Here is a 25,673-nt window from a genome sequence, read left to right on the forward strand (position 1 = left end):
CAAGTGACTAGCATTATTGGTAGATCATTTCTGAAGATTTCTGAAGACCGTAAGCTTTCAAAACCTTCAATAAGCCATCGTATCCTTTCATTCATTTTTTTAAAAATTTTACTTACAGTAAAATTAATTGTTGTGTGCGAGTTCAGTTTTAACACATGCCTAGATTCATGTAGCCACCACCACAATCAGGATACAGAACTGTTCCATTAGCCTAGACACTCGCTTCAGTTTCTTTTTAAATAGCAGACTGAGTGAGGGCTGTGAAGTCTGAGTGTTTTACCACCAAATATGACTGCTAGAGACTTATATAACACCTTCACACAAACAAAGTGTCACCTGTGTGTACCTGTAGTTCCAGAGCTGTAGACAACACCTGTATCTCCCTAGATCTTGGTGTGAATCAGCATCAGCCCTGGGGTAAAGAGGACGGGAAGGGCTTTCGAGCAGCAAGGTAACGTCATACTTCTTTCTGCCTTTCACGTTAGCAAAAAAGTGCCCAGTGTACCCAACAGAGCTGGTATTTGCCCTGGACCAGTCCTATGGTATCACAGAGCAGAGGTTTAATGAAACAAGGAACATCATCACATCCATCATCAATGATCTTGACGTCAAGGAAAGTAACTGCCCTGTGGGAGCAAGAGTTGTTGTAGTTTCCTATGACTCAGGCACCAGCTATCTCATCCGTGGGTCCGACTACCGTAACAAGAAACAGCTCCTCCAGCTTCTTTCCCAGATAAAATATCGACGCCCCACGGAAGCTCAAGACATCGGTAATGCAATGAAGTTTGTGGCCCGCAACGTTTTCAAGCGGACGTATGCGGGAGCCAATGTGAGGAAAGTTGCTGTGTTTTTCAGCAACGTACAGACAGCCAGTCAGTCATCCATCCTCACAGCCACCATGGAGTTCAATGCCCTAGATATCAGTCCGGCTGTCTTTGCTCTCAATGAAAGGGTTTTCGCTGAGGCTTTTGAGGTAAGACCTTCCCCCGGCGACTTCTTTATGTTTAACTTAGTGGAGCTAGTAAGATGGGAATAGTGGGAAGTAGGGAGAGAGACGTGGTTTCTGTGCACCAGGCACTGTCCCTAGAGCTTTACATACATACACATTCTCAAAACCCTCTGAAGGGAACGCAGTTTTTATCTCTATTTAAAAATGAAGAAACAGGGGCACTTGGGTGGCTTAGTCGGGTGAATGTCGGACTTTGGCTCAGGTCCTGATGTCACGTTTCGCCAGTTCAAGCCCCGAACCGGGCTCTCAGCTGTCAGCACGGAACCCACTTTGGATCCTCTGTTTCCCCCCCACCCCTGCTCCTCCCCCACTCATTCTCTCTATCTCTCTCAAAATAAACTTAAAAAACTAAATGAATAAAAATGAGGAAACTGAGGCCCCGAGAGTTTGAGTGACTTGTCCAATTGTGTATAGCTCCTAAATGGCTAAATCAAACTCCGAACTATGGTCTGTCTGATAGAAGGGGCCGTGAATACGGTGTTCTACCAGCCCTCTGAAGATCAGGTATTCTCATATCTGTCATCTCCTTGCTGAATCTCATTGAATAGCTGGTCTTAATTTATGATGGATGAAGTTTAGGGGATCTTTGAACCCCTAATGTTGTGTAAAATATTTAATGTATATGAAGCTTTTTCCCACAAGAGGCTCTATCCTGTGGGAATCTATGTTTCTTTCTCTCCCCTTCCAAATGAAGAATTTCTCCATCTACTGTTCTATTTTTTTTTTTTTTTTTTTTGAGAGAGGCCTTAAGTGGGGGAGAGGGGCAGAGGGAGAGAGAGAGAATCCCAAGAAGGCTCTGTGCTCAGCACAGAGCCCGATGCGGGGCTCGACCCATCAACCCTGAGATCATGACCTGAGCTAAAATCAAGAGTCAGACACTCAACCGACTGAGCCACCCAGGCACCCTCTGTTCTACTATTTTTAAATATATTCACATTATCCATTAACTAAGTGCTCTTGGACCTGGGTGAACCTATCCTGTCATCCAAGAGTTTATAAATATATATATATGTGTATGTGTGTGTGTATATATATATATATATATACATACACATATATATACACATATATATACATATACACACACACACACACACAAATACATATATTTCTACTGTAAAAAGAAAAAGAAGCCCTCTGTAACATGAAGAAAATCAATCTGCTCATGAAGCATCCAAGAAGATTTTGGGAATAGAAGACAGGGAGAGTTACAATAGAAACTGACAAAAAGGATTATAGAAAGTCAGAGTTTTTTTCTATGAAAATAATTACCTCCCAACATAGTAGATAATTTATTTGTTATATTATGGCATATGTCCCCCCTCCACTAGACTTTAAGGTAGAGATTTTATCTGCTTTGTTCATTTCTATATCCCCAGCACCTAGGACACTACCTATATAACATTATAGGCATCCTATAAATATCTATTGAATGAATGAATGAGTGTGTGAATGAATGAATGAATGAATGAAGAGCATATGGTTTATTTCTATGAATAAGCTTCCTTGATTTACCAAGATAGCATTTAGTCTTTATACAGGGGACAAAGTCAAATACAATATAACACCCAAAGTATCCAATTTTACAAAAAAATGGTAGGAATGTGGTAAATATTTTCTGACTGTAAGGCTGGAATAATTATAAATATTTTTAAATGCTTGCTCAACACAGAAAACAGAAAACAGGGTGTGGCTTTTCTAAATCCTTTACTTTCCCAAGGGAGAAGGGGAAAAGTATGAGTATAATATTCTGATGGCTTGAAAAATACTTTCATCACCACCTGGGAATGATAGATTTCTTTCATTGTTATAAAACTGTCTGCCTTCCATGGTGCCTCAGACAGAGAAAATGCCCAATAAATACTTACTGACTCACTGAATGAATGAGTGAATTAAATAATTAATACTATATATTGCCTATTTCAGTAATTATTGAAGCAAGAAAAGCTATCAAGAGACAGACAAAATCAGGCCATGTACGACCAAGAATTTTGAGGAAACTTAGTGTGTTCTGTTTACAATCTTTCAAAATAAACTTTTAAATTAGAATCTGTGCTTGAGGAAGTCCTCATCTGAAATAACGTACTTGACATCTGAAAGATGTGCCTTCTTCTAAATAATGTGATTGGGATGGAAATAGTTGGGATCATTACCTAAAGAAGCCAGGGGAACTTGTACGTAAATACAATTTCTGCAGGATCCAACTTCAGAAGCTGACTTGTAGTACATAATCAGCAGGTGCATAATCAGAAGCATATAGGGGTGTCTGGCTGGCTCAGTGGGTAGAGCATATGACTCTTGATCTTGGGGTTATGAGTTCAAGCCCCACGTTGGGTACTTAAAATCTTAAAAAGAAAAAAAAAAGCATGTAAAAATTCAGTGAAGAATTGCAGAATTAGAAATAAGTGTGAGCGTTTAATACCTGCCCCAGTAGGTGAATCTAATGGTTATCTTGGGATAGTTTTCTCATCATAGAATAAAGTGCTGATACCTGTCCTATATACTTCTTTGTGTTGTCTGGAATAAAAGCAGGATGGTGTGTGTGTGTGTGTGTGTGTGTGTGTGTGTGTGTGTGTGTGTGTGTGTGTGTGTCTGTGTATGTGTGTGTGTGTGTGTGTGTGTGTGTGTGTGTGTGTGTGAGAGAGAGAGAGAGAGAGAGAGAGAGAATGAGAGACAGAGAGGTTGAGAGAACATGTACTGGACTGTAATGCAAGATAATGATGATTCATTAGGGATTTTTCAAACTAGTCCTTAAAGTGAGTGCACAATGGCTTCCAGATAATGGTTAAAGAAAATGAGCCAATAAGTATATACTTGTTTTTCATTGTAGTTTGACAACACTGGAACCTTTCAGGTGATCCCAATTTCTCCAAATGGGGAGTCTGTCTCAAAACTTCGGCGCTGTACCATTTGCTACGGTAAGACCCATGAGAAGAATTTATCGTGCAGAAAAAAATGCCTTCTGAGCAAATTATTAAATCTGGCCTTATCAGATATTTCTAGTTTTGATCATAGATTCTATTTTAAGTTTCCTAGTCTTTCAATGCCATACATCAGAGTTTTAATCTTTGTAATATTTAGAGCTTCCACAGAAGGTGAAAGTTGTTTAGAATATTCTCCCAAATGATGTGGCTTTTCTTGGGGACAGTTTGGTAGTTTGTATCAAAAATCTCTAAAATACTGAAAATGTTTTCTAAATGAGTTTAGACGTGACTCGTAGACTTCAAGCCTGCGTGCTTCCTACATCTGCTTCCAAAAAGACCTTCCCAAATTGTCCTCTAGTGGCCACAGAAGTTTTGGGACATTGAGAATTCCTCATTAACTTAAATAATGTGAGATTAAAGAGGTATTGGTCAGATTATTAACTCTTGGTAATCAGTTACTGAGTCCCTTGAATAAGATCTCAAACAACAGTGTCTTGTTGTGCAGACATTGAACCGTTGATAAGTCTCTCTATGTCTTTCCAGATAAATGTTTTCCAAGTGATTGCATCAAAGAGGTTTTTTTACCTGAAAATTCATACATGGATGTAGCCTTCCTCTTAGACAATTCTCGGACTATAGCAAGTGATGAGTTTAAGGCTGTGAAAACCTTGGTGAGCTCTATGATTGACAACTTCGAGGTTGCCTCAGAACCTATAACCTCAGACTTCGGTGATAGGATTGCCTTGTTGGGCTATTCTCCTTGGGATAGTTCCAGGAGAAGGAAGGGTGTAGTAAAAACAGAGTTTGAGTTTATAACTTATGACAACCAAGTCCTAATAAAGAGGCACATCCAGACTTCCCTCCAACAGCTAAAAGGAGAAGCCACCATTGGCCACACCCTACTATGGGTCATGGAGAATCTCTTCGCACAGACACCCAACTTGAGAAGACACAAGGTCATCTTTGTGATCTCAGCTGGAGAATATCGTGAGAGCAAGGATTTCGTAAAGAAAGTGGCTCTGAGGGCCAAGTGTCAAGGCTACGTCATGTTTGTGATCTCCCTGGGCTCTGCGCATAAGGACGGCATAGAGGAGTTAGCCAGTCACCCACTTGATCACCATCTGATACAGCTTGGGAGGATTCATAAACCAGACCTGAATTATATTACGAAGTTTTTAAAGCCATTTGTTCACTCTGTCAGACGTAAGCCATTATTTTGTTTTTCTTCTTTGTTTTAATAAATTAGTGTTTGCTAATAGCACTGATAGCCTAACACATCTTTGAATCTAGAGCTAACCCAAATATACCCATTGGATGGTGCGATGGAGACAGAGATGGGACATATCCTGGTTATATCCTGTTTTTACCTTGGTTATAATGTGGTGAGACTTTTTTTCATGATAGAATGTCTTTTACATTAGATCTCAGGACTAGAAAGCACAGAGTGATTGGAGGTCTCCAGAGCCACATTTGTTCAACCTGAAGAAGTTTTAGCAGCTCTTTGATGAGTATTTACATAAAAGTTTTCCCTACTGCACTTGGTTTACTTTCTTTTTTTTTTTAAGTTTATTTATGTATTTTGAGAGAGAGAGAGAGAGAGACAGAGAGAATGCATGAGCAGAGGAGGGGTAGATAGACAGAGAGGGCGAGAGAGAGAATCCCAAGCAGGCTCCACACTGTCAGTGCTGGGCTTGGATTCATGAACTGCGAGTTCGTGAGCTGAAACCAAGAGTCAGAAGCTTAACTGACTGAGCTACCCAGGCACCCCCAATACCTGGTTTGGCACGCCCTGGAGACCTGTATGAAGGTTTAAAGATGGCGCAGTCCTGTGCTATTCCCGAAGAGTCTAAGCGTACAAATCACATAGGAATCTTGCTAAAATGCAGGTCCCAGTTCAGTATGTATAGGGTGGAGCCTGAGATTCTGCATTTCTAACAGTCTCTCCCGTGATGTCCGTGCTCCTGGGCCAAGAATGACATTGTGAGTAGGAAGGCTCTAGGCCAATGCACTACAAAATGTCACTAGGATGGGTGCTAGTCCACCAACTGATCTGCAAGAGAGAAGTTCAGAAATTGATAATAAACATCTAGAAACTTAAAGCAATTTGACATTGCCGCAGCATACAAGTGCGTGAGCAGTGTACTCTGTCTCACGTAACAAGATAGAAACCACAAGTATCAGTCTGCAAAGGATGAGAAGTAAAAATACCTTCCCCACAAATGGTTTGAGAAATATTCTTTCTAGAACAATAGTTCTCAACTGGGGATGATGTTGTCCCCCAGACATTTGGAAATGTCAGGAGATACTTTTTTTTTTTTTTTTTTTTTTTTTTTTTGTCACAACTGAGGGAAAGGATACTAGCATCTAGGGCTTAGAGACCAGGGATGCTGCTAAACATCCTCCAGTGACGCAGGATACCATCCCCTCCTCCGTAAAGCAAAAGATGGTCCAGCCCAAATTGTCAATAGCACTAAAATTGAGAAACCCTGCCTCTAGGGCATCCCATAGAATCAGGGCTGAACCTTTTCCTTCTGAGACTCTACCAGGTGTAGACCTTGGTTCTGCTGGAGCCAACCTCACTACCCTTGAACTCCAAAGTTTCCCTGACATTCAAGGAATCTCCAACAGTACCATTGTGGCGGTATCTTGAAAGTTCACTCTCCATTGCAGAGAGAGCTCCACCTTTTTGCTGTAACTCACATTTGATTGAAGAATCCCAACACCTTCCCTCTTGGGAATATCATGTTCTTTCTTTAAATGCCTTCGGTTGTATGATATTCCATTATGTTACATAAAAAGAAAGAAAAAGTGCTTCCAATTAACTATTGGTACCAACTTGCCTATTAGAGTTTTATATTTTATAGTAATTAAAAGAGTTCAAATTTTAGATAGACTATCGGATATCACTCTTGTGCATGCGTCAAAAGGGAATATGTATAAAATAGACTGGTGGAGGCATTCCTAAAATGTCTTTATATTCAAAATTGGATTCCTGTGAACTATTTCTTGACTCAGATTCACTGATACCTTGTGAATTGATTGTCTTGTTCCATGCAATATTGTTCTTTATGTCATCAAGATTGATGATGACACAGCACTTTTAAAAGACTATAGAATAGGGGCGCCTGGGTGGCGCAGTCGGTTAAGCGTCTGACTTCAGCCAGGTCACGATCTCGCGGTCCGGGAGTTCGAGCCCCGCGTCAGGCTCTGGGCTGATGGCTCAGAGCCTGGAGCCTGTTTCCAATTCTGTGTCTCCCTCTCTCTCTGCCCCTCCCCCTTTCATGCTCTGTCTCTCTCTGTCCCAAAAATAAATAAACGTTGAAAAAAAAAATTTTTTTTTTTAAATAAATAAATAAAAGACTATAGAATAATTAAAGCTGGACTTGGTGGATGCCTCAGGTTGCAGTTATTAGCGCTAGCTTATTTTTGATTTCTGCCTTCACAGTGTTGCTAAATGTATCCAATTCGTCCTATAACCACTTGGTTTGTAGGAGTTAAAAGACTCCTCTACTCATACTTCTGGGAATTTTTTCTAAACTACTGACCCTTATTCTACAAGCTTTGGTGCTGACACGTTTGCTGTTCCCACACGCACGGGAAATACCACCTGTATCACAGTTCCTGCCTCACTAATAGCAGCTGTCAAATGCAATTGATTAGACGACATAGTGTCATTTCAGAGAAAGGGGAAAAAATGTTCCTCTAAGAACTAAAGAAGTACAATTGTTATGAAACCACAAACATTCTGAAATATTTTCATGGAATTGTGGCTCATTCAGTGGCCAAAAGCCTCCTTTAACTAAAAAATATTTTCCTGAACGAAGGGAAAAATTGATACGCTTCTTAATATTCCATAGCTTTTAGAAAAGCAATGGCGAGGGGATAACGGGGCATGTTATTTAGATCAGTAAGCTAAAATCTTTTCTTTGATTATTTTCCTCCTAGGAAATCCACGTTAATGGGCGCAGAAGCACAGAAATAGCATCGTGTAATAAAATGCTACCTTTTCTATGTTTGATCTATTAGCATAAATCTGAGTGGAAACGCCCGTCAGAATAAAATTTCCCTTAGATTCTGTTAGCCTGAGCATGTGGAAATCACGTGTCTCTGCCTCACAATTAACCCTTAAATGAACAATTCAAGGAGGTTTGTTTCCATGAGCCTAGTAATTCTTTGGCTGCAAAGCCCTCTGAAATCAAATTTTGAATGCTATTTCTAATTGCTACTATTTTCTGTGTGCACCCCAGCCAAGTTTTGCTGAAATATTTTAGTGACATTTATTGCGTCAAGCCAATTCCTGTTGGGATTCTTGTTCCTTAGCAAACCTAATTTCTGATTTCAAAATCTAACTATAACTTTACTCTCTCAATAGGGGGATTCAACCTGTACCCACCACCAATGCTTGAGAATGCCTGTAGACTCATCGGTTCAGAAGGAGAGGATAATCAATATAGCTATTTCCTGTGAGTTAGAAAGCTCTTATATGTACAAGGGACTGTTAATTGACTCATGGGTATACAACTGGCTGATGCCGGGTTATTAAGTTGAGGAGGCTAATAAGGTCTCTGAAGTAAAGGCTTTTCATGTATTCCATTTTCTGTAGCACTTGTTACGCGGTAACTGTGCTTTCCGGATTGATGTGTCTATAACATCCTCATGGGCTTTGTTACAAATTTGTCTTTCAATTCATGGTTTCCTGAGAAATTCCCACATTGAAATGTTCCCCAGAATAGAACCCACAGTTTCGGCTCAACCACCTTGGCCTCCCTTCTCCTCTCTCCACACCGTCAGCACTAAGTTCTGGCCACATTGGAGTCTTGTCTGCCTTGTGTGAACCGTTGCTTCACCCTCCTGGGTTTCTGGTCACACCGCCTGGAACTCTGTTGCTACCAGTGAGATCTTACCCATCAACCGTGGCCCCGATTGAAGCTGTCTCCTCTTTGAAGCCCGTTTTTACTTTCAAAGTCCTTACTTTCTTGTGCCTTCTTACACCGCTGTGGAGGCGCTTATTAGAGTATATCCCAATGTCATGTCTCACCGAAGTCTGGGGCTGCATATGATTCATTGTTTCATACCCCAAAAGATAGCGTAAAAGACCCCACACCATAATTGCACGTGTAAGTATTTTTTCTTAAAGTGCACATGTAAGTATTTTTTCTTAAAGTGCACATGTAAGTATTTTTTCTTAAAGTCATATCCTAAATAACGCTGTGAATAATTAGAATGAATCTTGAAGCCCAAACAGAATGAGTAGCCCTTTTGGTGTCTCTGCACTTCTCTCTTTATTTCCCCAAGCTTGGATCCCTGACTGCAGCCTTGCAAAAGCCTAGATTTAAGCCCATCATTACTCCTTCCTCTCAGATTGCAATTAAGCAAAGAGCTTCTCAGAACAGATAAGGTCTCTTACACACATCCAGAAGCAAAACAGCAAGACGAAGCATTCTCGGAACTCATGCAAGTACGTATTCCTATAATGTCAGATTGCATTCACTTGGTAGTTTAGCAAGAAAGTGTCCAGCAGCCAACACGTGAAGAATAATATGGCACTGATGTCACGTGAAGCAGTATTTCCCTACATTGGATAAGTCACGAGTTCACTTAAAGGCAAATCCATTCTTATGGAACTGCCGACAAAATATTATAATGTTACTCGAACATGTAAACCTAAATGCTATGTTTACAGTTCTTGTGCCACTATCAGGCTAAAAAAAATGTGCATCACATCCAAGCAAACCCAGCAAAACACAAATTTAAAACACTAATTTAAGATAACGGATGATTCTGCTTTGCCAAAATAAAATTCCTGAAAACTAAAAAAAAATACAGTACATACTGATAAACGAATCTAAAATATGATGCATGTTGCAGAGGTACGTCTGCTTTCAGCTTGTCTACTCTGTTGCATGATGTCTTAATTCCTCACCCCTTGTCCTTACCTGGTACTGTTGCAGAATTATGCATATTGTGTGTCATGATATCATTTGGCTTTCACTTGGGCTGAACGTATTATTCATGTGTCGTATCTGACTTTTTCCCTTTCCTCATTAGCTCTCAACAGTTAAGGCAATAATACTCCTGGGTGCTGAATATTAGTAGCAAACACAGATGTGAACATGGACATTGAAATTGCATAAAGGCGCCTAAATAGAATAAAAGTAAAAATCAACTTGTATTGAATGTGTTTTCTGTCATCATCTAAACAAAAACACAGTGTTACCAAGTTATAAAGAATTCTTAAACTCCTAAGACAATAAATGTAATACCATTTTAAGAGCTATGATGTCAATGAGGTAAGTTTTGTACAGTCTTATTCTTCTCAGAACAGTTTTTGGTAAATTACTATTTTCTGTATTTTCTATGGGGATTGATATCAATATGAGGGATTATATGGTGGTTCCAAATAACCTATGATAGAGGTTCTTGACATTTATCTAATACTCTGTCACCAATCAGACTTGGTTTATTCCAAAGTAATGGTCATTAGGCAATAAGCAGATGGGGGAAAAGGAAGGATAAATGGGAATTTTTATTTATCAGTTTATACTTTTTAAAAATAAGAAAATCTTAATAATTGTATTGAAATGCATTTAGATTTTTACCACCTGTATTTCTTTTAAGAAATGATTAAGTAATATCTCACATTGTTAGGAAATCTTATTTGCACTCCCAAAGCTGTGGAGATTCACCTAAAGCTTTCCATTTTATCTGCTAGATTTACTCCTGAGCCACATGAGGTTTCTTCGGGAGAGAACAGCTTCCCTGGCCAGGAATTAAGTGCTGGGAAAGACTCATCCTTTGTGTTGGAGGACAGTGGAAGTGACCACTTGGTTTACATCCCAAGCCACATGCTGATGCCACAAGAATTGACGATTAAATATGAAAAAGGTCAGGATTCTGAAGAAATTGCAAGTTTCACTTCTGGTAAGGAAATGAAAAGTGAGGATGGACATTTTTAAATGACTGGGTCCTCATCTTTTATTTATTTATTTTTTCTTTTTCTTTTTTTTTTTTTCAACATTTATTTATTTTTGGGACAGAGAGAGACACAGCATGAACGGGGGAGGGGCAGAGAGAGAGGGAGACACAGAATCGGAAACAGGCTCCAGGCTCTGAGCCATCAGCCCAGAGCCCGACGCGGGGCTCGAACCCACGGACCGCGAGATCGTGACCTGGCTGAAGTCGGACGCTTAACCGACTGCGCCACCCAGGCGCCCCTGGGTCCTCATCTTTTAACACTAGCAGAGAATCAAGTAAAATTAATCGTGTTATCTAAAGCAGCTTTTCTCGAGTTCAACATAGTAGCTGCAACGGCTTTTATTGAAAATGAAGATTTAGACGGCAACAGGCACCCCTGAGGAGATCACTGATACAAGCTCTAAGAAATGTCCCTGATAGTCTCACCTAACTTGAGATTTCTCTAGCCTCCACAGCTTAACAGGTTAGTGTGATGTAGTAGAAGGAAAAAATACAGAGAACATTGGAGCAAAGGAAGGATTGAAATCACTTTAAAAGTTGGCCGGGCCAGGGCCTCAGACATTGCAATTGCATGAGAAGGTATGTTATGTTGGAGGTACTTGGAAATGACAGAGCACAGACGTCCCCGCGGCCTACTCTGAATGGCAAAGCAAGAAACCGTATCTTCCAGCAGGTTTAATAGTTTCAAACCAATCAGACACAGAGGACTTTTGTCTGTGTCTTCACTGAAAAGGGTGACGTTCTAAACAGACTTCAACCATTTCAGCTGTGCACCTACGGGCTTCCAAAATGCTCCTTTGGCCAGAATGCTCGCATTTCAAGCATTATGTCCTAAGTATCATGTATGCTGTTAGACTGCACAAGTTTAATAGAAAAAGGAGCCAATTTCGTGCCACTTATCATACTCATTCTCAGTGATTTCCTTGGATAAATTGTCCCCCTCCTTATGAAATATAAATATTTGAATTTATCGCAAAAGCAACTGAACTTTCCCTTTTGAAGCTAGAATTAAGAATAAAAAGGTCAATCATTAGTTGAAACATAAGGCTTAAAAAAAGAGGTAATGCAGTAAAACCAAATGTGTGTAATGCTGTGGCATCATGACATTCAATTGTGTCTATTTTTAAACAATTTTTATTATCCTATAGACATAGCTCAAGCAAGAGAATAGAATACTTCTTTTTAATGGATATAGCTAATTTTGGGTGTTCATTTCAATGATATGGTCTAGGAATTTATGATGGTTTGGTTTAAAAAGAAGAAAAAGAAAAAAAAAATAAGTTGTTTGACAGGGTTAGAATACCAAACTGTCAATTGTGATTGTTTCATTAGAGGTAAGCATTCTAAAGTCTAAGAACTCAGAAATGTGAATCTTTTCAGGAAAAGACAGATATGACTGGATATTTAAGAAAAAAAAAAAGAAACTCATCCTTGTTGCCATTTTTTAAAATGTTTATTTATTTATTTTTGAGAAAGAGAGAGACAGAGTATGAGCAGGGGAGGGGCAGAGAGAGAGAGAGAGAGAGAGAGAGAGAGAACAAATCTAAAGCAGGCTCCAGGCCCTAGCTATCAGCACAGAGTCTGAAGCAGGGCTCGAACCCATGAACTGTGAGATCATGACCTGAGCCAAAGTCGGACGCCTAACCAAGTCACCCAGGCACGCCTGTTGCCATTTTTAACAACCATTGTTCAGTAATATTAGAAAGACTTTTCACTTGGTTTTCCAGATGTTGGAGAACTGAGATACTTGTAGCCAGCGGAAGGTCCATTTTGGCTGAACAAACAATTGTACATGGCTCTACTAGGAAAAAATGTAGACTGTTAGTTGCCCCTCCCCACTTCATTTCTCCTGGAATGGGTTGAAGTGTATTGGGAGTTCTGTGGAGGATATGGTCATGTTGTGGTGTCTGCAAACGGTGTGAGTGTCAGACCTAAGGATAATATATATATTTTAACCTTTAAAATAAGTCTGAGTTTCAGGTCATGATTGTTGTCTAGGGACTTTGTACTATTTTCTTTTTTTTCCTTCCTCCCTCCCTTCCTTCATTCCTTCCTTCCCTTTCTTTTCTTCCCTTTCCTTCCTTCTCTTTCCTTCCCTTCTTCCTCCCTCCCTCCTTCCCTCCTTCTCTTTCTTTCATCCTCTTTAGCCAGTTGCGAAAACCTGCCGAGAACTTTGTATATAATGTGCTGTCCTCGGAAAGTACATTGTGGTTCAGATATTGTATTCAGTTGCTAAGAGATGAGCTTTGATTAGTTTCAGATGTATGGCACAAAGGAAAGGTTGATAACTTGCATAAGCACCTCCATATGCTGTGCTTATTACTCATTTGTAATGTGATGCTGATGGCTGCTTTTCCTGCTCTTGAACTGAGAGTCTTGGGGGAAAGTGGGAATCTGAACTGTTTAAGAAATGTATAGTTTCCAGAGTCCCGTGCACTGGCAGGGAGTTGTGTATCTTTCACAGGAAGCATAATCACCATCTCTCTACCTGTGCACATCCCTTTGCTTCTTACCACCTGCTCTGATTTCCAAGTTTGCCTTCAATTCCATCACCTTTCCTGGCCCTCTCCAGTCCTCATCAGCAGCTAAAGAACGGTCCGTATCAGAATCACCTGTAAGTCCTTCCTAAGCACAGATTGCTAAACCCTCCTCGGAACGACTGCTTTATATTTAGGGGTTTGAGTGGCGAAGAAAGGCTACGGGCTTTAAAACCACTGATGATTTTGGTATGTCCTCAAGTTTGAGATCCACTATCCCAGGGATTCTCAAAGGGTGGTCCCTAAACCAGCAGCATGAGCAGCCCCTGGAAACTCGTTAGAAATGCAGCTTCTCAGCATTCATCCCAGACCCACTAAGTCAGAAACTCTGGGGCTGGGGTTCAGCAATCTGAGTTTTCACCAGCAGCACAGGAGACTCTTACACAGGTTGTCTTCAGAACTACTGCTTACCCTACCACTTTGGGGTCCCGGAGTTGCTTTACGTTCTCAATGGAGCCGAAAGCAATCGAATGTCTAGTATCACAGAACAGAAGTGGGAGTCCCGTTTCCGAAGGATTCCAGGTGAACTGCGTTACGGTTTTATTTTATTCATCTAAGACCACTGAACAGTCATCCCTCCCTCCCTCCATCTAACATCTAACAAAAACGCTTTTTAAGATCTAAATATACAGAGATAATGTAGAGATAATATCATGCATTTTGACCACAACATCTGCCATATAAAAATTCTTTGGAAAATTCAGTCCTTCCTAATTATGTGCCAATGAAATACATGAGTTCTTTGGAATTATGTAATGAAAAATGGGTGGTTTAATTCTAAGCATCTTGCAAGTGTTGACCCACTGGTAAGCATAGCACTTTCATCAAGTATGCTATGTTGACCAGTGTTTAAGATACAGTCCGTCTACCTTCAAGATTAAAGAAGGACAGGATAATTTGTAATGAAACATTAAATATTAACCCAAATTCGGCCTAGGGTTCGCTCATAGCTTTAAGGGGTCTCAGGCCATAGGATAACTTCAACTGATGTTCTTTTCAATGAATTTCATCTGGTGATGAGAAGCAACACTTCTCCCTTTCAGCTAATCTGGTATCGTGCTTAAGGGAATTTGCAGTCTTTGTTTTGCATTTTTTATTTTTCTAACTTTAATCTGTTTCCAATCTACAAATCAGCTTTTTTTTTTCTTTTTTTTTTTAAGCCAATATGTCTTTTGACTTCGACTCAGTCACAGGGTATTAGAGCTGAAAACGTATTTAGTGATGACCTCTTGCAAATTCGACTAAGGGCAATTGCGCTCTACCTGCCCCAGGAGACTTACTGCAATGTCTGGAGATGATTTTTGTTGTCACAACTGGAGGGTGCTACTAACATCTAATGGGTAGAGGCCATGGATGTTGCTAAACATCCTACAATGCCCAGAATTCCCCCTCCCAACAAAGAATTATCCAGTCAAACTGTCAATAGTGGGAGAAACCCTGTTTTAGAAGAAACTTTGTGCCCCCAAGTTCATTCAGGAAGAATTCAAAATAGGGACTCACAATCCCTACACCCTTAGACTCTCAAAATTCTGCAGATTTTTTAAAAATTATAAAAGTACAAAATTTGAATGTTGAGAACCTCAAATAATTTAGTAAGCAGCTATTTGTAGTGTAGAATATATTCTTTGGTTTTTCCATAGCATATAGGTTTACATAGTTTCATTCAATTGGATATTCTGTTTTCCATGTAATATGTCATATGTTTTACATATTGTTGCAGGCTTCATACTGATTTTTCTGTATCCTCATAATGTTGCTTTCAATGAGTGAATTTATTTATCTCTTGTTGAACACTTACCTTCTAATTTTTGCTGTCATGTACTGAACTTGAATATGCTATCTTGACTTCTGCTAAATTTAAATCTATGCTGGAATTAAATGCAGCAGAATTGGCTTCTGAGTCCCCCATGGAACACCAGTGGAGTGTCCTACTTTCATATCAGTATACATTCTAAAAAGGAGGTCAGTAATAAAATTGTGGTCATACCTGAATTTTATTTTATTTTTTTAAATGTTTGTTTGAGAGAGAGTGGGAGAGAGCATGTGCGAATGAGGAGAGGGGCAGAGAGACAGAGAGGGAGAGAGAGCATCCCAAGCAGGCTTTGCACTGTCAGCGCAGAGCCCGATAAAGGCTCAATCCCAGGAACCGTGAGATCATGACCTGGGCTGAAATCGAGAATACGACACTTAACCAACTGAGCCACCCAGGAGCCCCTGAATTTTAATGTTCCATGAACTCCTTAGGAAATCTCACCCATCTTGACGTTCTTTGGGGGAATCAACTGAGTTTCCTGATCCGCTTAAGACATTAAGACGACCAGTTTTGGTTGTCTTCCTTGAAGGTTTTGCATGTGGGCAAAACTAATGTGAACTGATGGTTCAAGGTGTGTGGACTTTTTGAATTCGGATGCACATGACGGTTGCTTCTGTATGTCTCAAGCAATTATTTACCGCAAGTGATAAAGTAATGCTCTAGAGCACGACTGACATTTTTTTATGTGGCCTCTTTCTTAAGGAATAAAACGTGGGCGCTTGAAGTAGTAACTGGGTCATAGTGACGGTGGTGGCGGTAGAGATGGTGTTGGCATCTCCACCATAGAGGTGGTGGCGGTGGAGGTGAAGGCAGTGGCGGTGAAGGTGTTAGCTGTTGCTGCTGGTGGGGGTAGAGGTGTGTAGTAGAAATGTTGGCGACAGTGACATTGTTGATGGCAGAGAGGGAGGTGAGGGTATGAGACTTGGGTGGTGGTGATCAGGACGGTGATACTGGTATTGGTGGGGAGGGGATGGGGGTGGAGGTGATAGTGACAGCCCCCGCTGAGGGCTTAACTATATGAAAGCACTAAGCGTTTGTGCTTATATGATTACTCAGATGGCCTTTCATGTAGCAAACATGTATATTTGGCTCCTGTTCTGATCTGAGTGAAGCCCTGAGCTAGTCTCTTTGGGGAGTTAGAGAGCTTTTGTTTTGTTTTGTTTTAAAGACTCAGAGGCCCCGTCTTCAAGGATACTTGTGGTCAGAAAGTATTCAGTTTGATTAAAAGTGCAAATGGAATGCTTTGGTTATTCCATGCAGTACGATTCTCAAAGCACTGTGGGCACTATCTCACTTGACGACTGAATAATGCGTGAGGAATAACCATAACCACAGAAGCTACTGCTTACTTAGCGCAACTGTGTGCCAGGCACGATGCTAAGCACATTACATACATGATTTCACTTAATCTGTACCAAAAAGCCTATCGTTTTTATTATTATTACATTGTGTGCTTTACAGATGAGGATATTTAACACGCAAAAGTTAAGAACTTCAAGCCAAGCCACAGAGCTTTAAGTGGTAGGGCCAGGATTCAAACCCATGCCCACTTACTTTTATCGGTGTGTTCCCTGTTGCTTGCCGATGGCATTGTCTGCATTTACAGATGAAGAAATATATCCAGGGGCGCCTGGCTCAGTCGGTTAAGTGCTCGACTTCGGCTCAGGTCATGATCTCACGGTCCGTGAGTTCAAGCCCCGCGTCGGTCTCTGTGCTGATAGCTCAGAGCCTGGAGCCTGCTTCAGATTCTGTGTCTCCCTCTCTCTCTGCTCTATCTCTCTCTGTCCCAAAAATAAATAAAACATTAAAAAAAATTTTTTTTAAATTAAAAAAAAAAAGAAATATATCCAGTTGCCAAATTTGAGAAGAAGTTCAATCACGTCATCATTTGGGAGACTTATTTCTAAATCATTTTGGTAGTGCCATTTTATTTTAAAAATTTAATTTTATTAAAAAAAATTCCTACTTATAAACTCATCCAGAGGCACTCAGGCCAGAATAAATTGATTTCATAAACTGTTTATAAACTCATTCAGAGGCCAGAGCGCAGAATAACACCATGAAGACTAAAATGCCAGATCTGGGTGGTTTGGGTCTAAATAATTCCTAAGGCACGCATCACTTTTTCTCAGTATGCTGGTACCTTCTGCAGACTATTGTTTCAGAGCATGAAGCAGACAGCAAGAGTGAGTCTTTCAGACTAAGTGCCACCTAGAAGAGTCTACACCAAGAAAGGTATTTATTCTAAGTCTTTGGGGGCAAAGGATGAAATCTATTTTAAGACCATCCCTTCTACTTACTCAGGCAGATGGGGAAGAGAGGACCTCATACAACAAAACAAGAGAATTTTTAATGTGTCTGGTTTTTTCTTTGGTGTAAAATCATGACACATAGTCACACATACTCTTGAGCCTCCCTCCCTTGCTTCCCCAGCTTAGAGCTTGGCCAGTGACCTCAGCAGACAGGAGGGAGGACAGGCCAGGGGCGGCACCTGTTTTTTTTTAATTTTTTAATGCTTATTTATTTTTGAGAGGGAGAGACAGAGTGCGAGCAGGGAAGGGTTGGGAGAGAGAGGAAGACACAGAATCCGAAGCAGGCTCCAGGCTCCGAGCTGTCAGCACAGAACCCAACATGGGACTCGAACACACGAACCATGAGATCATGACCTGAGCCGAAGTTGGATGCTTAACTGACTGAGCCACCCAGGCACCCCAAGGGGTGGCATTTTTAAATGGAAAGGTACATAAATTATTGCCAACTCCTCCATAGTTAAGCATGCATAAACACAACAGAATGTGTTGTGTTCTCATTTCTGAGAGCACACACATGTACGCATGTGCAAGCTGTGTTCCACTAACACCAGTTGACTATGCATGTGTTCTTATGGAAATTCTGATTTGTGAAATATAGTAACATGGGAAGGATTTTCAGATGTCTGGGACTTTTCCATTTGTTTATTTCTCTCTAAAAATTGTATTTGTGGAGTATTCGGGGTATGTTAGGCACAGTACAAGCTTTATCTAATTCTCTAAAAAACCTTATAAGGTTATGGTTTATTATTACTGTTTTTAAGTAATGAAACTGAGATACGGAGGGTCACAGAGGTAACAAATGGCAGAGACAGGACTCAAACAAACCGCAAAGGTTCTGCTCATAACCACTGTCGTACGATGCCTAGAGAAGACAAAATTGCAAATTTTATTTAATTCATCTAGTCGCCTACTTTTGGAAGAAAACTTTCTCTAGTGGCTTCAGTCAGAAGGAATAGCAGTTGACCAAGAACCTCATTCTTCAGATCAGGTCCCAGGGCCTTTGGCGAGGTGGTTCATGTGTCCCTTAATGTGTCTGCAGTGTTCTTATGTCTGATGACCAGTTCTGAAGGAGTTACATGAGTGGGGCTCAAATCCTGCCTCTTCCCCTTAGAGGCTGTCATTTCTTGGCCAAGTCATTGACTCGCTCCAAGCCTCCGCTTGCTCATCTGCAGAAAGGGAATAATGATGATTCCACCCTCATCGTGCCGTGTGGAAGGTTAAATGAGAGAAGGCATGCGTAGAGCTGAGCACAAGACCTAAAGTGAACTGAACGCTCATTTAAATACTCAGAGGGTAGGAAAGCAGTAAAGAACACATTTGCTAAGTCTGACAAAACAAGGTTAACTTGAACCTCTCAGCCACAGCTCATGTGGGCAGAAATATGCACATAAGGTAGTCTCAGTTGTCCATGTGGCTTGCCTGTGGAGAACATATGGCTCATTTTGTCCCCTGGACAGAGGGCCAGATCACTGGATAACTCCTGCATATCCTGAGCTTTCTCACGAAGGCCACGAAAAGCAGTATAGCTACTTCACAGCATACTTAATCCCATTCCAAATGGCGCAGGTCCTCAAGATTCTCCCTTCTCTCTGAGTTCCCTTTCCACCCTCACTTCTCCCTAAAGTTACTGGAGCACATATGGTGTTATGGCTTACATGTTGGCCAGAGTTAGGCTACTCTCTGGGGACACTTCCCTGGAAACCTAACTGGATCCTTCATTCCTTCCAAGCCTCCCCCACAATAAAGTGAGCCAGCCCTTCCTCTTCTGCCATTCTGAGGAAATTCTTCCATAGACTTGAAGATGGGAATTTGGCTTCTTGACATTTCCAGAAAATACACAGCATTGCCATGAGCTCCGGGTATATTGTATCCACACTCCTGCCAGGTTTTCTTGAGGGAAAATATTTTTGAAGGCTCACTCTCCCTAAGTAAAATAAATTTAGACTCGAAGTAGAAAAATCATTCTTTATGTTCGACAAATTTAGAGTTTTTTAACCGTAAGCATCCACTTTTAGCTTCTTGAGTCTCATGCTATTCCTGTAAATAGAAAGAGAGCCTAGGGGCGCCTGGGTGGCTCAGTCAGTTGAGCGTCAGACTTCGGCTTAGGTCATGATCTCACGGTTCATGAGCTCAAATTCCGCGTCAGGCTCTGTGCTGACAGCTCAGAGCCTGGAGCCTGCTTCTGATTCTGTGTCCCCTTCTCTCTCCACCCCACCCCTGCTTGTGCTCTGTCTCTCTCTGTCTTTCAAAAATGAATACACATAAAAAAAATTTTTAGAAAGACAGCCTATTTTTATCGATTTTTGTAGGCGAAAATACACCCCATTAGAAATTAATGCTGCTGGGTACTTTGGAAAAGGATTGAGATTGTGTTCAGTTATAAAGAGAAAATTGGAAAAAACAGTAATCTTTTTGATATGAACACGTGTGAAAAAATATTTCACTAACATAAGTCAGCCCTCTTCCTCTGTCAAAACATTTGTGAAATACTTTTCCTCGTGCTTTGATAAAGTGTGTTGATTGATCTTTATAAGGAAGCCAGAATGCTTTAGTTGGAAAACAGAGATACTGATGACAGAGCAGGTGGTGGTTAGTTAACTCCAGGATGGTAAACTTCAACGACAGAAATGACTATTTAACTGACCTTCACAGTTGCTAATACACTATAGCCAAGAACTCTAGAAGTGTTTTTGGTGGTGATGTTTTAGGGCTAAAGTGTGTTACATAGCAATCACAGCGAGGAAGAATATAAAATAAATGCTTTTGTCTGCACTTTAATAGTTTCATTAGAGACCTTTATCTTGATAAAAAAAATTCTAAGAAGAATTTAAAACTAGGTTCCTGGTGGGGAATGGGAGGCCCACAAGTTTTATACATACTTGTGAAATACAAAATCCTATTCAGTTACTACAGGTGTATTGATAAAGGAAGAATCTGGTACATAAATGATGAATCCTTAGTCCCTTTGTGAAAAGGAAGAGAACATAGGAACATCTCAAACAAAATGGCCAGTTCTTATCTATTTTATATATATTTATATTTATATTTGTATATTTATATATTTGTATTTGTATTTATATTTATATTTATATTTATATTTATATCTCTACACACACACACACACACACACACACCAATAGTTTTCAGGACACTAGACATCAGGAATTGAAAGATTGATCCCTGAGAGGCAGAAACAAATGAGGTAAACCCTATGCTCCAGCTTACTGCCATGGTGCAGAAAGGAGGAATTCAAGTGGAGCCCAATGCACTCCTAGAGATGAGGAGGCAGAGCTGAGAACCCAGGGAGACCAAGATGGTAAGAGTTCCCAGGACAGAATACCAGAGAGGAGAGAGCTTCAAAGAGAGAGAACTCCAGAGATCTGCAGAGGGTCCCCTTAATTATTCAGCAGAATGGTGACGATACATGCATATGAAGAAATGCCCTAAGCCTGGGGGGAGAACCATCAGAAAAGATTACAGAATAGTGCCAGTTGTTCACAGAGGGCCAGGAACAATGCTTTTTCCTGCCAGCAAGCCTAGAAAAACTCATAATTCATAGAGTATTAGGGGAGAAAACTCAGGAAGGTCTTGTCTCAGTAGTGGGGGGGGGGGGAATAATTAGCTTTAAATTAAGCACTGCTCTAGATTTGCCACCTAAATCATAATAGCACGACCCAAAAGGATCAAACCGTTTTCATGTGACATGAATATTTATAGGAAAACAAAAGTATTCCATATCAAAAAAAAGGAGCATTTCACAATATCTGGCACAAAAAGAAGCATGAAAGGCATGACCATAATCAAGAACATAATCACTCTTAAAACGAAGTGGAACTGACACAGATATTAGAATTAGCAAAGATATCAAAATAGTTATTATAACTATATTCCATATGTGAAAAAGTTAAGCAGAGATGTGCAAGATATAAGAAAAAGATTCAAATAGAATATGTAGAGATAAAAAGTTGCAATGTCTAGGATGAGCAATACACTGGATGGGATTAATAGCAAATCAGATTTGGTAAAAGAAAATATCAATAAACTTAAAGACATGGCAATAGAAATTATCCAAAATAAAACTAAGGGAGAGAAAAGATTTTTTAAAAGTGAAAAGAACATCAGAGTTTCAATACCCTCTCTCAATAATTGGTAGACTATCAGCAGGGATACAGTGGTCTTGAGCAACCTTAGTAACTAACCTCACCTAATGGATATTAATAGAATACTCCACACAACAACAAAATTCACATTCTTTGCAATACACATGAAACACTCACCAAGATAGTCCGTATTGTGGGCCATAAAGCAATTCTCAAAAGTTTAAGAGATTGAAGTCATGCCAAATATATTCTCTGACCAAAACAGAATTAAATTAAAAATCAATGGCAGAAAGATCTTCAAAAAATCCTCAAGTGTTTGGAAACTAAATGAAACACTTCTAAATAATCCATGATCAAAGAAGAAATCAGAAAGGAAATTAGAAAGTATTTCGAAATGAGTGACAATAAAATCACAATATACCAGAATTTGTGAGATTCCACTAACACAATACTTACAAGATCATCTGTAGCATTGAATACTTACATTGGTAAAGAAGAAAGTTTTCAGAACAATGACTTCAAATTTCACCTCAAGAAATCAGCAAAGAAAGAACCCAGGGTAAGCAGAAGAAGAAAGGAAGTAATAAAATTAAAGTGGAACTCAATGAAATAGAAAAGAGAAAATCAGTAAAACCAAAAAGGTGTTTCTTTGAGAACGTCAATAAAATTGGGTGACCGTCAGCTTTGCTGACGGCTCAGAGCCTGGAGCCTGCTTCAGATTCTGTGTCTCCCTCTCTCTTTGCCCTTCCGCACTCGTACTCTGTTTCTCTCTCAAAAATAAACACACATTAAAAGTTTTTTAAGAAAATGATAAACTCACCAGGAAAAAAGAAAAGACACTATTAAATCAGGAATGAGAGAGTAAACATAGTCTACACATATTAAAAGGATAATCAGAGAATATGATAAATAATATTTTGCCTCTCAAGTAGCTTAGGTGAAATAGACAGATTGATTTCTTGCAATTTTCACAAATTACCAGAGCTCATTCAAGAAGTAATCTAAGTAGCCCTAAACCTATTAAAGCAATTGATTTGTAGTTCAAAATTTCCCATATGGAAGCCAAAATAACTTCACTGGTAAATTCAACAAAACGTTTAAGGAAGAAATAATACTAATTCTACACAAACTCTTACAGAAAATTAAAGAGGGAGAAATTCTTTTCCAGCTCATTCTGTGAGGCCAGATTACCATGATAGCAAAACCAGACAAAGGCATTATGTGAAAATGAAAGTACATGCCAATATTCCTCATAAACATAGATGTAAAATTCAAAACAAAATTTTAAGTAAATCAAATCCAATAATATTAACTTGATTGTTGTAATCATTACACAAGGTATAGTGTTATTAAAATACCACATTGTAAACCTTACAATTTATGTATAATTTTTATTTGTCAAAAATATCCAACAATAGATAAAAAGGTAATGTGTAGCTTACCCCAGCAATTCAGTTATTTGAACATATAAACATCTAATGGAGCCTTTGCCCTGTTAATAACATTATCTATCATGGTGGTTTTTGCATTCTATTTCTATTATCAAGTTTTTATGACATTAATACAGGTTAATTGATTCATTTGTGAGGATTGTTGTGAGGAGTAAATAAAGTAATAAATATAAAGCTTTAATAATGCAGTTGAGCACAAATGGGGATCAATAAATTTTTGCCTGTTAGAAATCTACTTCTTGCTTGATTAGGTTCATAGACACACTTCTTTCATGGTAAAAAGAATATTGGCTACCTACTTTCTGTCTTTCTAAGCTGGGATTTCCTGTTGTGGCTTCACCAACCAGCCACTATCCCCATGGTTGTAGACGTGGTTTTATGTTCCCTTAGGCTTAGATCAGTGCTTCTTGAAGTGCTGGTCTGCAGCAAGATAAGACATTAGCATCAGAATATAAATCAAGGCACTGTTTCTTCATTGAGAAAATCTTGCTACAAAAAAAAAAAAAAAGGAAGGAGTCGGCTGAACTAAACAGTATACTTAGTAATTAGATGACTTACAACATGGCGCGAGCTCCTTATTTTGTCATGGGCCAATAAACTGTAGACTGGCACTTAACCAACATCTTAGAGTATTTAATGTCTTACAAAGAGTTTGGATTCTAAAATCAGCATTTATACTTGCTCTCATGACGTCACACTGTGGCGCATATTTTGAACATGTATATAATGGTCCAAGTGTTTGTGACATCAGTAAATGTGATTTTGACATATATACTTTAAGGGTCACTGCGTAATAATTAGATCTCATGCAAATTTTGTGATCATGTAGAGTGCACTAAAAATAGTTATATGTTTCTCATCTTGCATACGAAAATAGCTGGAGGATCAATCAAAGATCTTTTTGACAGAGATCTGAGATGGGCTAGCAAACATTTCTTTTCACATGACGGCCCCTGTTGAATGCCCAGTGGTTTCCCATGCAATGTGTGGAAAATGCATCTGAGAACAAGTACTGTAATTGATTAATGATGTCTGCCATGGGTGTGGGAATGAAGCATGGCAAAAATCCCATGATGTGTATTGGCCATCCTTGGCTAGGAGCTCCAAGTTTAGCCTTCTACTAAAAAGAATGACTTGAGCTATTCTATTGCAGGACATGAAAACCATGGCAGAAAAGAAGAACCAGGTCTTACTTATGAACCTGGAGATACCTCTCTTCAAGAATATTACATGGATGTGGCTTTCCTCATAGATTCTTCCCAAAGAATAGGAAATGAGGAGTTTCAGGAAGTGAAAACTTTTCTAGTCTCAGTGCTTGATTACTTTCACATTGCCCCAGACCCACTGACCTCCATGTTAGGAGACAGAGTGGCAGTCCTGAGCTACTCTCCTCCAGGCTATATGCCCAACAGTGAAGAATGCCCTGTCTACCTGGAATTTGATTTGGTTACTTATAACAGTATATACCAAATGAAACATCATCTCCAAGACTCTTTTCAACAGCTCAATGGAGATGTTTTTATCGGGCATGCCCTGCAGTGGACAATTGACAATGTCTTTGTAGGAACCCCCAACCTGAGGAAAAACAAAGTTATCTTTGTTATATCTGCTGGAGAAACCAACCCCTTAGACAAGGAAGTCTTAAGAAATGTATCTCTGAGAGCCAAGTGTCAGGGCTACTCCATATTTGTGTTTTCCTTTGGCTCTGTATACAACGACAAGGAATTAGAAGAATTAGCCAGCCACCCACTGGATCATCACTTAGTCCAGCTTGGCCGAACCCACAAGCCAGATTTGAACTATATCACCAAGTTTGTCAAGCCATTTGTTCATTTAATCAGACGTAAGTCATTAAACCTTTTCTCTTCTATTGCTTTTGCAATGGATTTGATGTCTCTGTGTACAATCCACCAGTTGACATAGTAATATACTCCATACTTCAGTGGAGACTGGTAGAGTCTAAGGTGTGAGTAGGGGTGAGAAAACCAGAGAAAAATATCAGGTCTTACTGACCTTGAACTCTACTGCTGCACTGTCAAAGTCTTAGCCAGAAAAATCCCCGTATAGGTAAAAAGTGTCTCTTAACCCTAATCTGTTTAATATGTACCTGGTACTATGTGCCAAATTCTTTAAATGGATTATATCATTGAATTCTCAGTTCAGCCCTCAAAGGAAAGTATTAGTATCCCCATTTTACATGTGAGCATACTAAGTAAGGTTCAGAGACATTAAATAAATTGCTCAAAAGTTCACAGGTTAATAGTTGGTGAATTCTAGACTCAGCCCCAGGCATTCTGACCCCAGAGCCATCCGTGTTCCTGTTCATTAAACTACATTTCAGCTCCTATACCCTTAAGGAAGGACACTGCTGTAATCAGTAATATCCCACTACCACCACCCTCCATCTACTCCAAGGACTTCTGTTCTATCTTTCACTATTAATTACCTTTGGCTATGACTTTAATTCTTTTCAGTCATGGGAAGGAATCTCTTCTAGAGCCTCTGTCCCAGACAGTTGGCTCAGGCATAGCCAGGCAGGGGCTTAAGGGTGT

The 25,673-nt window shown here is 39.7% G+C and overlaps 1 protein-coding gene across 3 annotated transcripts in view; it reads left to right on the plus strand.

The window, feature by feature from the left end:
• Window positions 1-25,673, plus strand: part of COL6A5 (collagen type VI alpha 5 chain) — a 136,319-nt gene that overhangs the window by 99,227 nt on the left and 11,419 nt on the right. For 2 of the 3 annotated variants that reach the window (XM_040480165.1, XM_040480166.1), the window contains exons 33-38: window positions 486-973; window positions 3,840-3,927; window positions 4,477-5,136; window positions 8,306-8,396; window positions 10,646-10,854; window positions 24,275-24,964. In XM_040480165.1, coding sequence (XP_040336099.1) covers window positions 486-973; window positions 3,840-3,927; window positions 4,477-5,136; window positions 8,306-8,396; window positions 10,646-10,854; window positions 24,275-24,964 — 2,226 coding nt within the window. The remainder of the gene's footprint in view (window positions 1-485; window positions 974-3,839; window positions 3,928-4,476; window positions 5,137-8,305; window positions 8,397-10,645; window positions 10,855-24,274; window positions 24,965-25,673) is intronic. The other variant, XM_040480167.1, reaches the window with a different exon arrangement.

Source organism: Herpailurus yagouaroundi, unplaced genomic scaffold, assembly GCF_014898765.1.
Source record: "Herpailurus yagouaroundi ecotype Mexico unplaced genomic scaffold, PumYag 159, whole genome shotgun sequence".
NCBI lineage: Eukaryota > Metazoa > Chordata > Mammalia > Carnivora > Felidae > Herpailurus > Herpailurus yagouaroundi.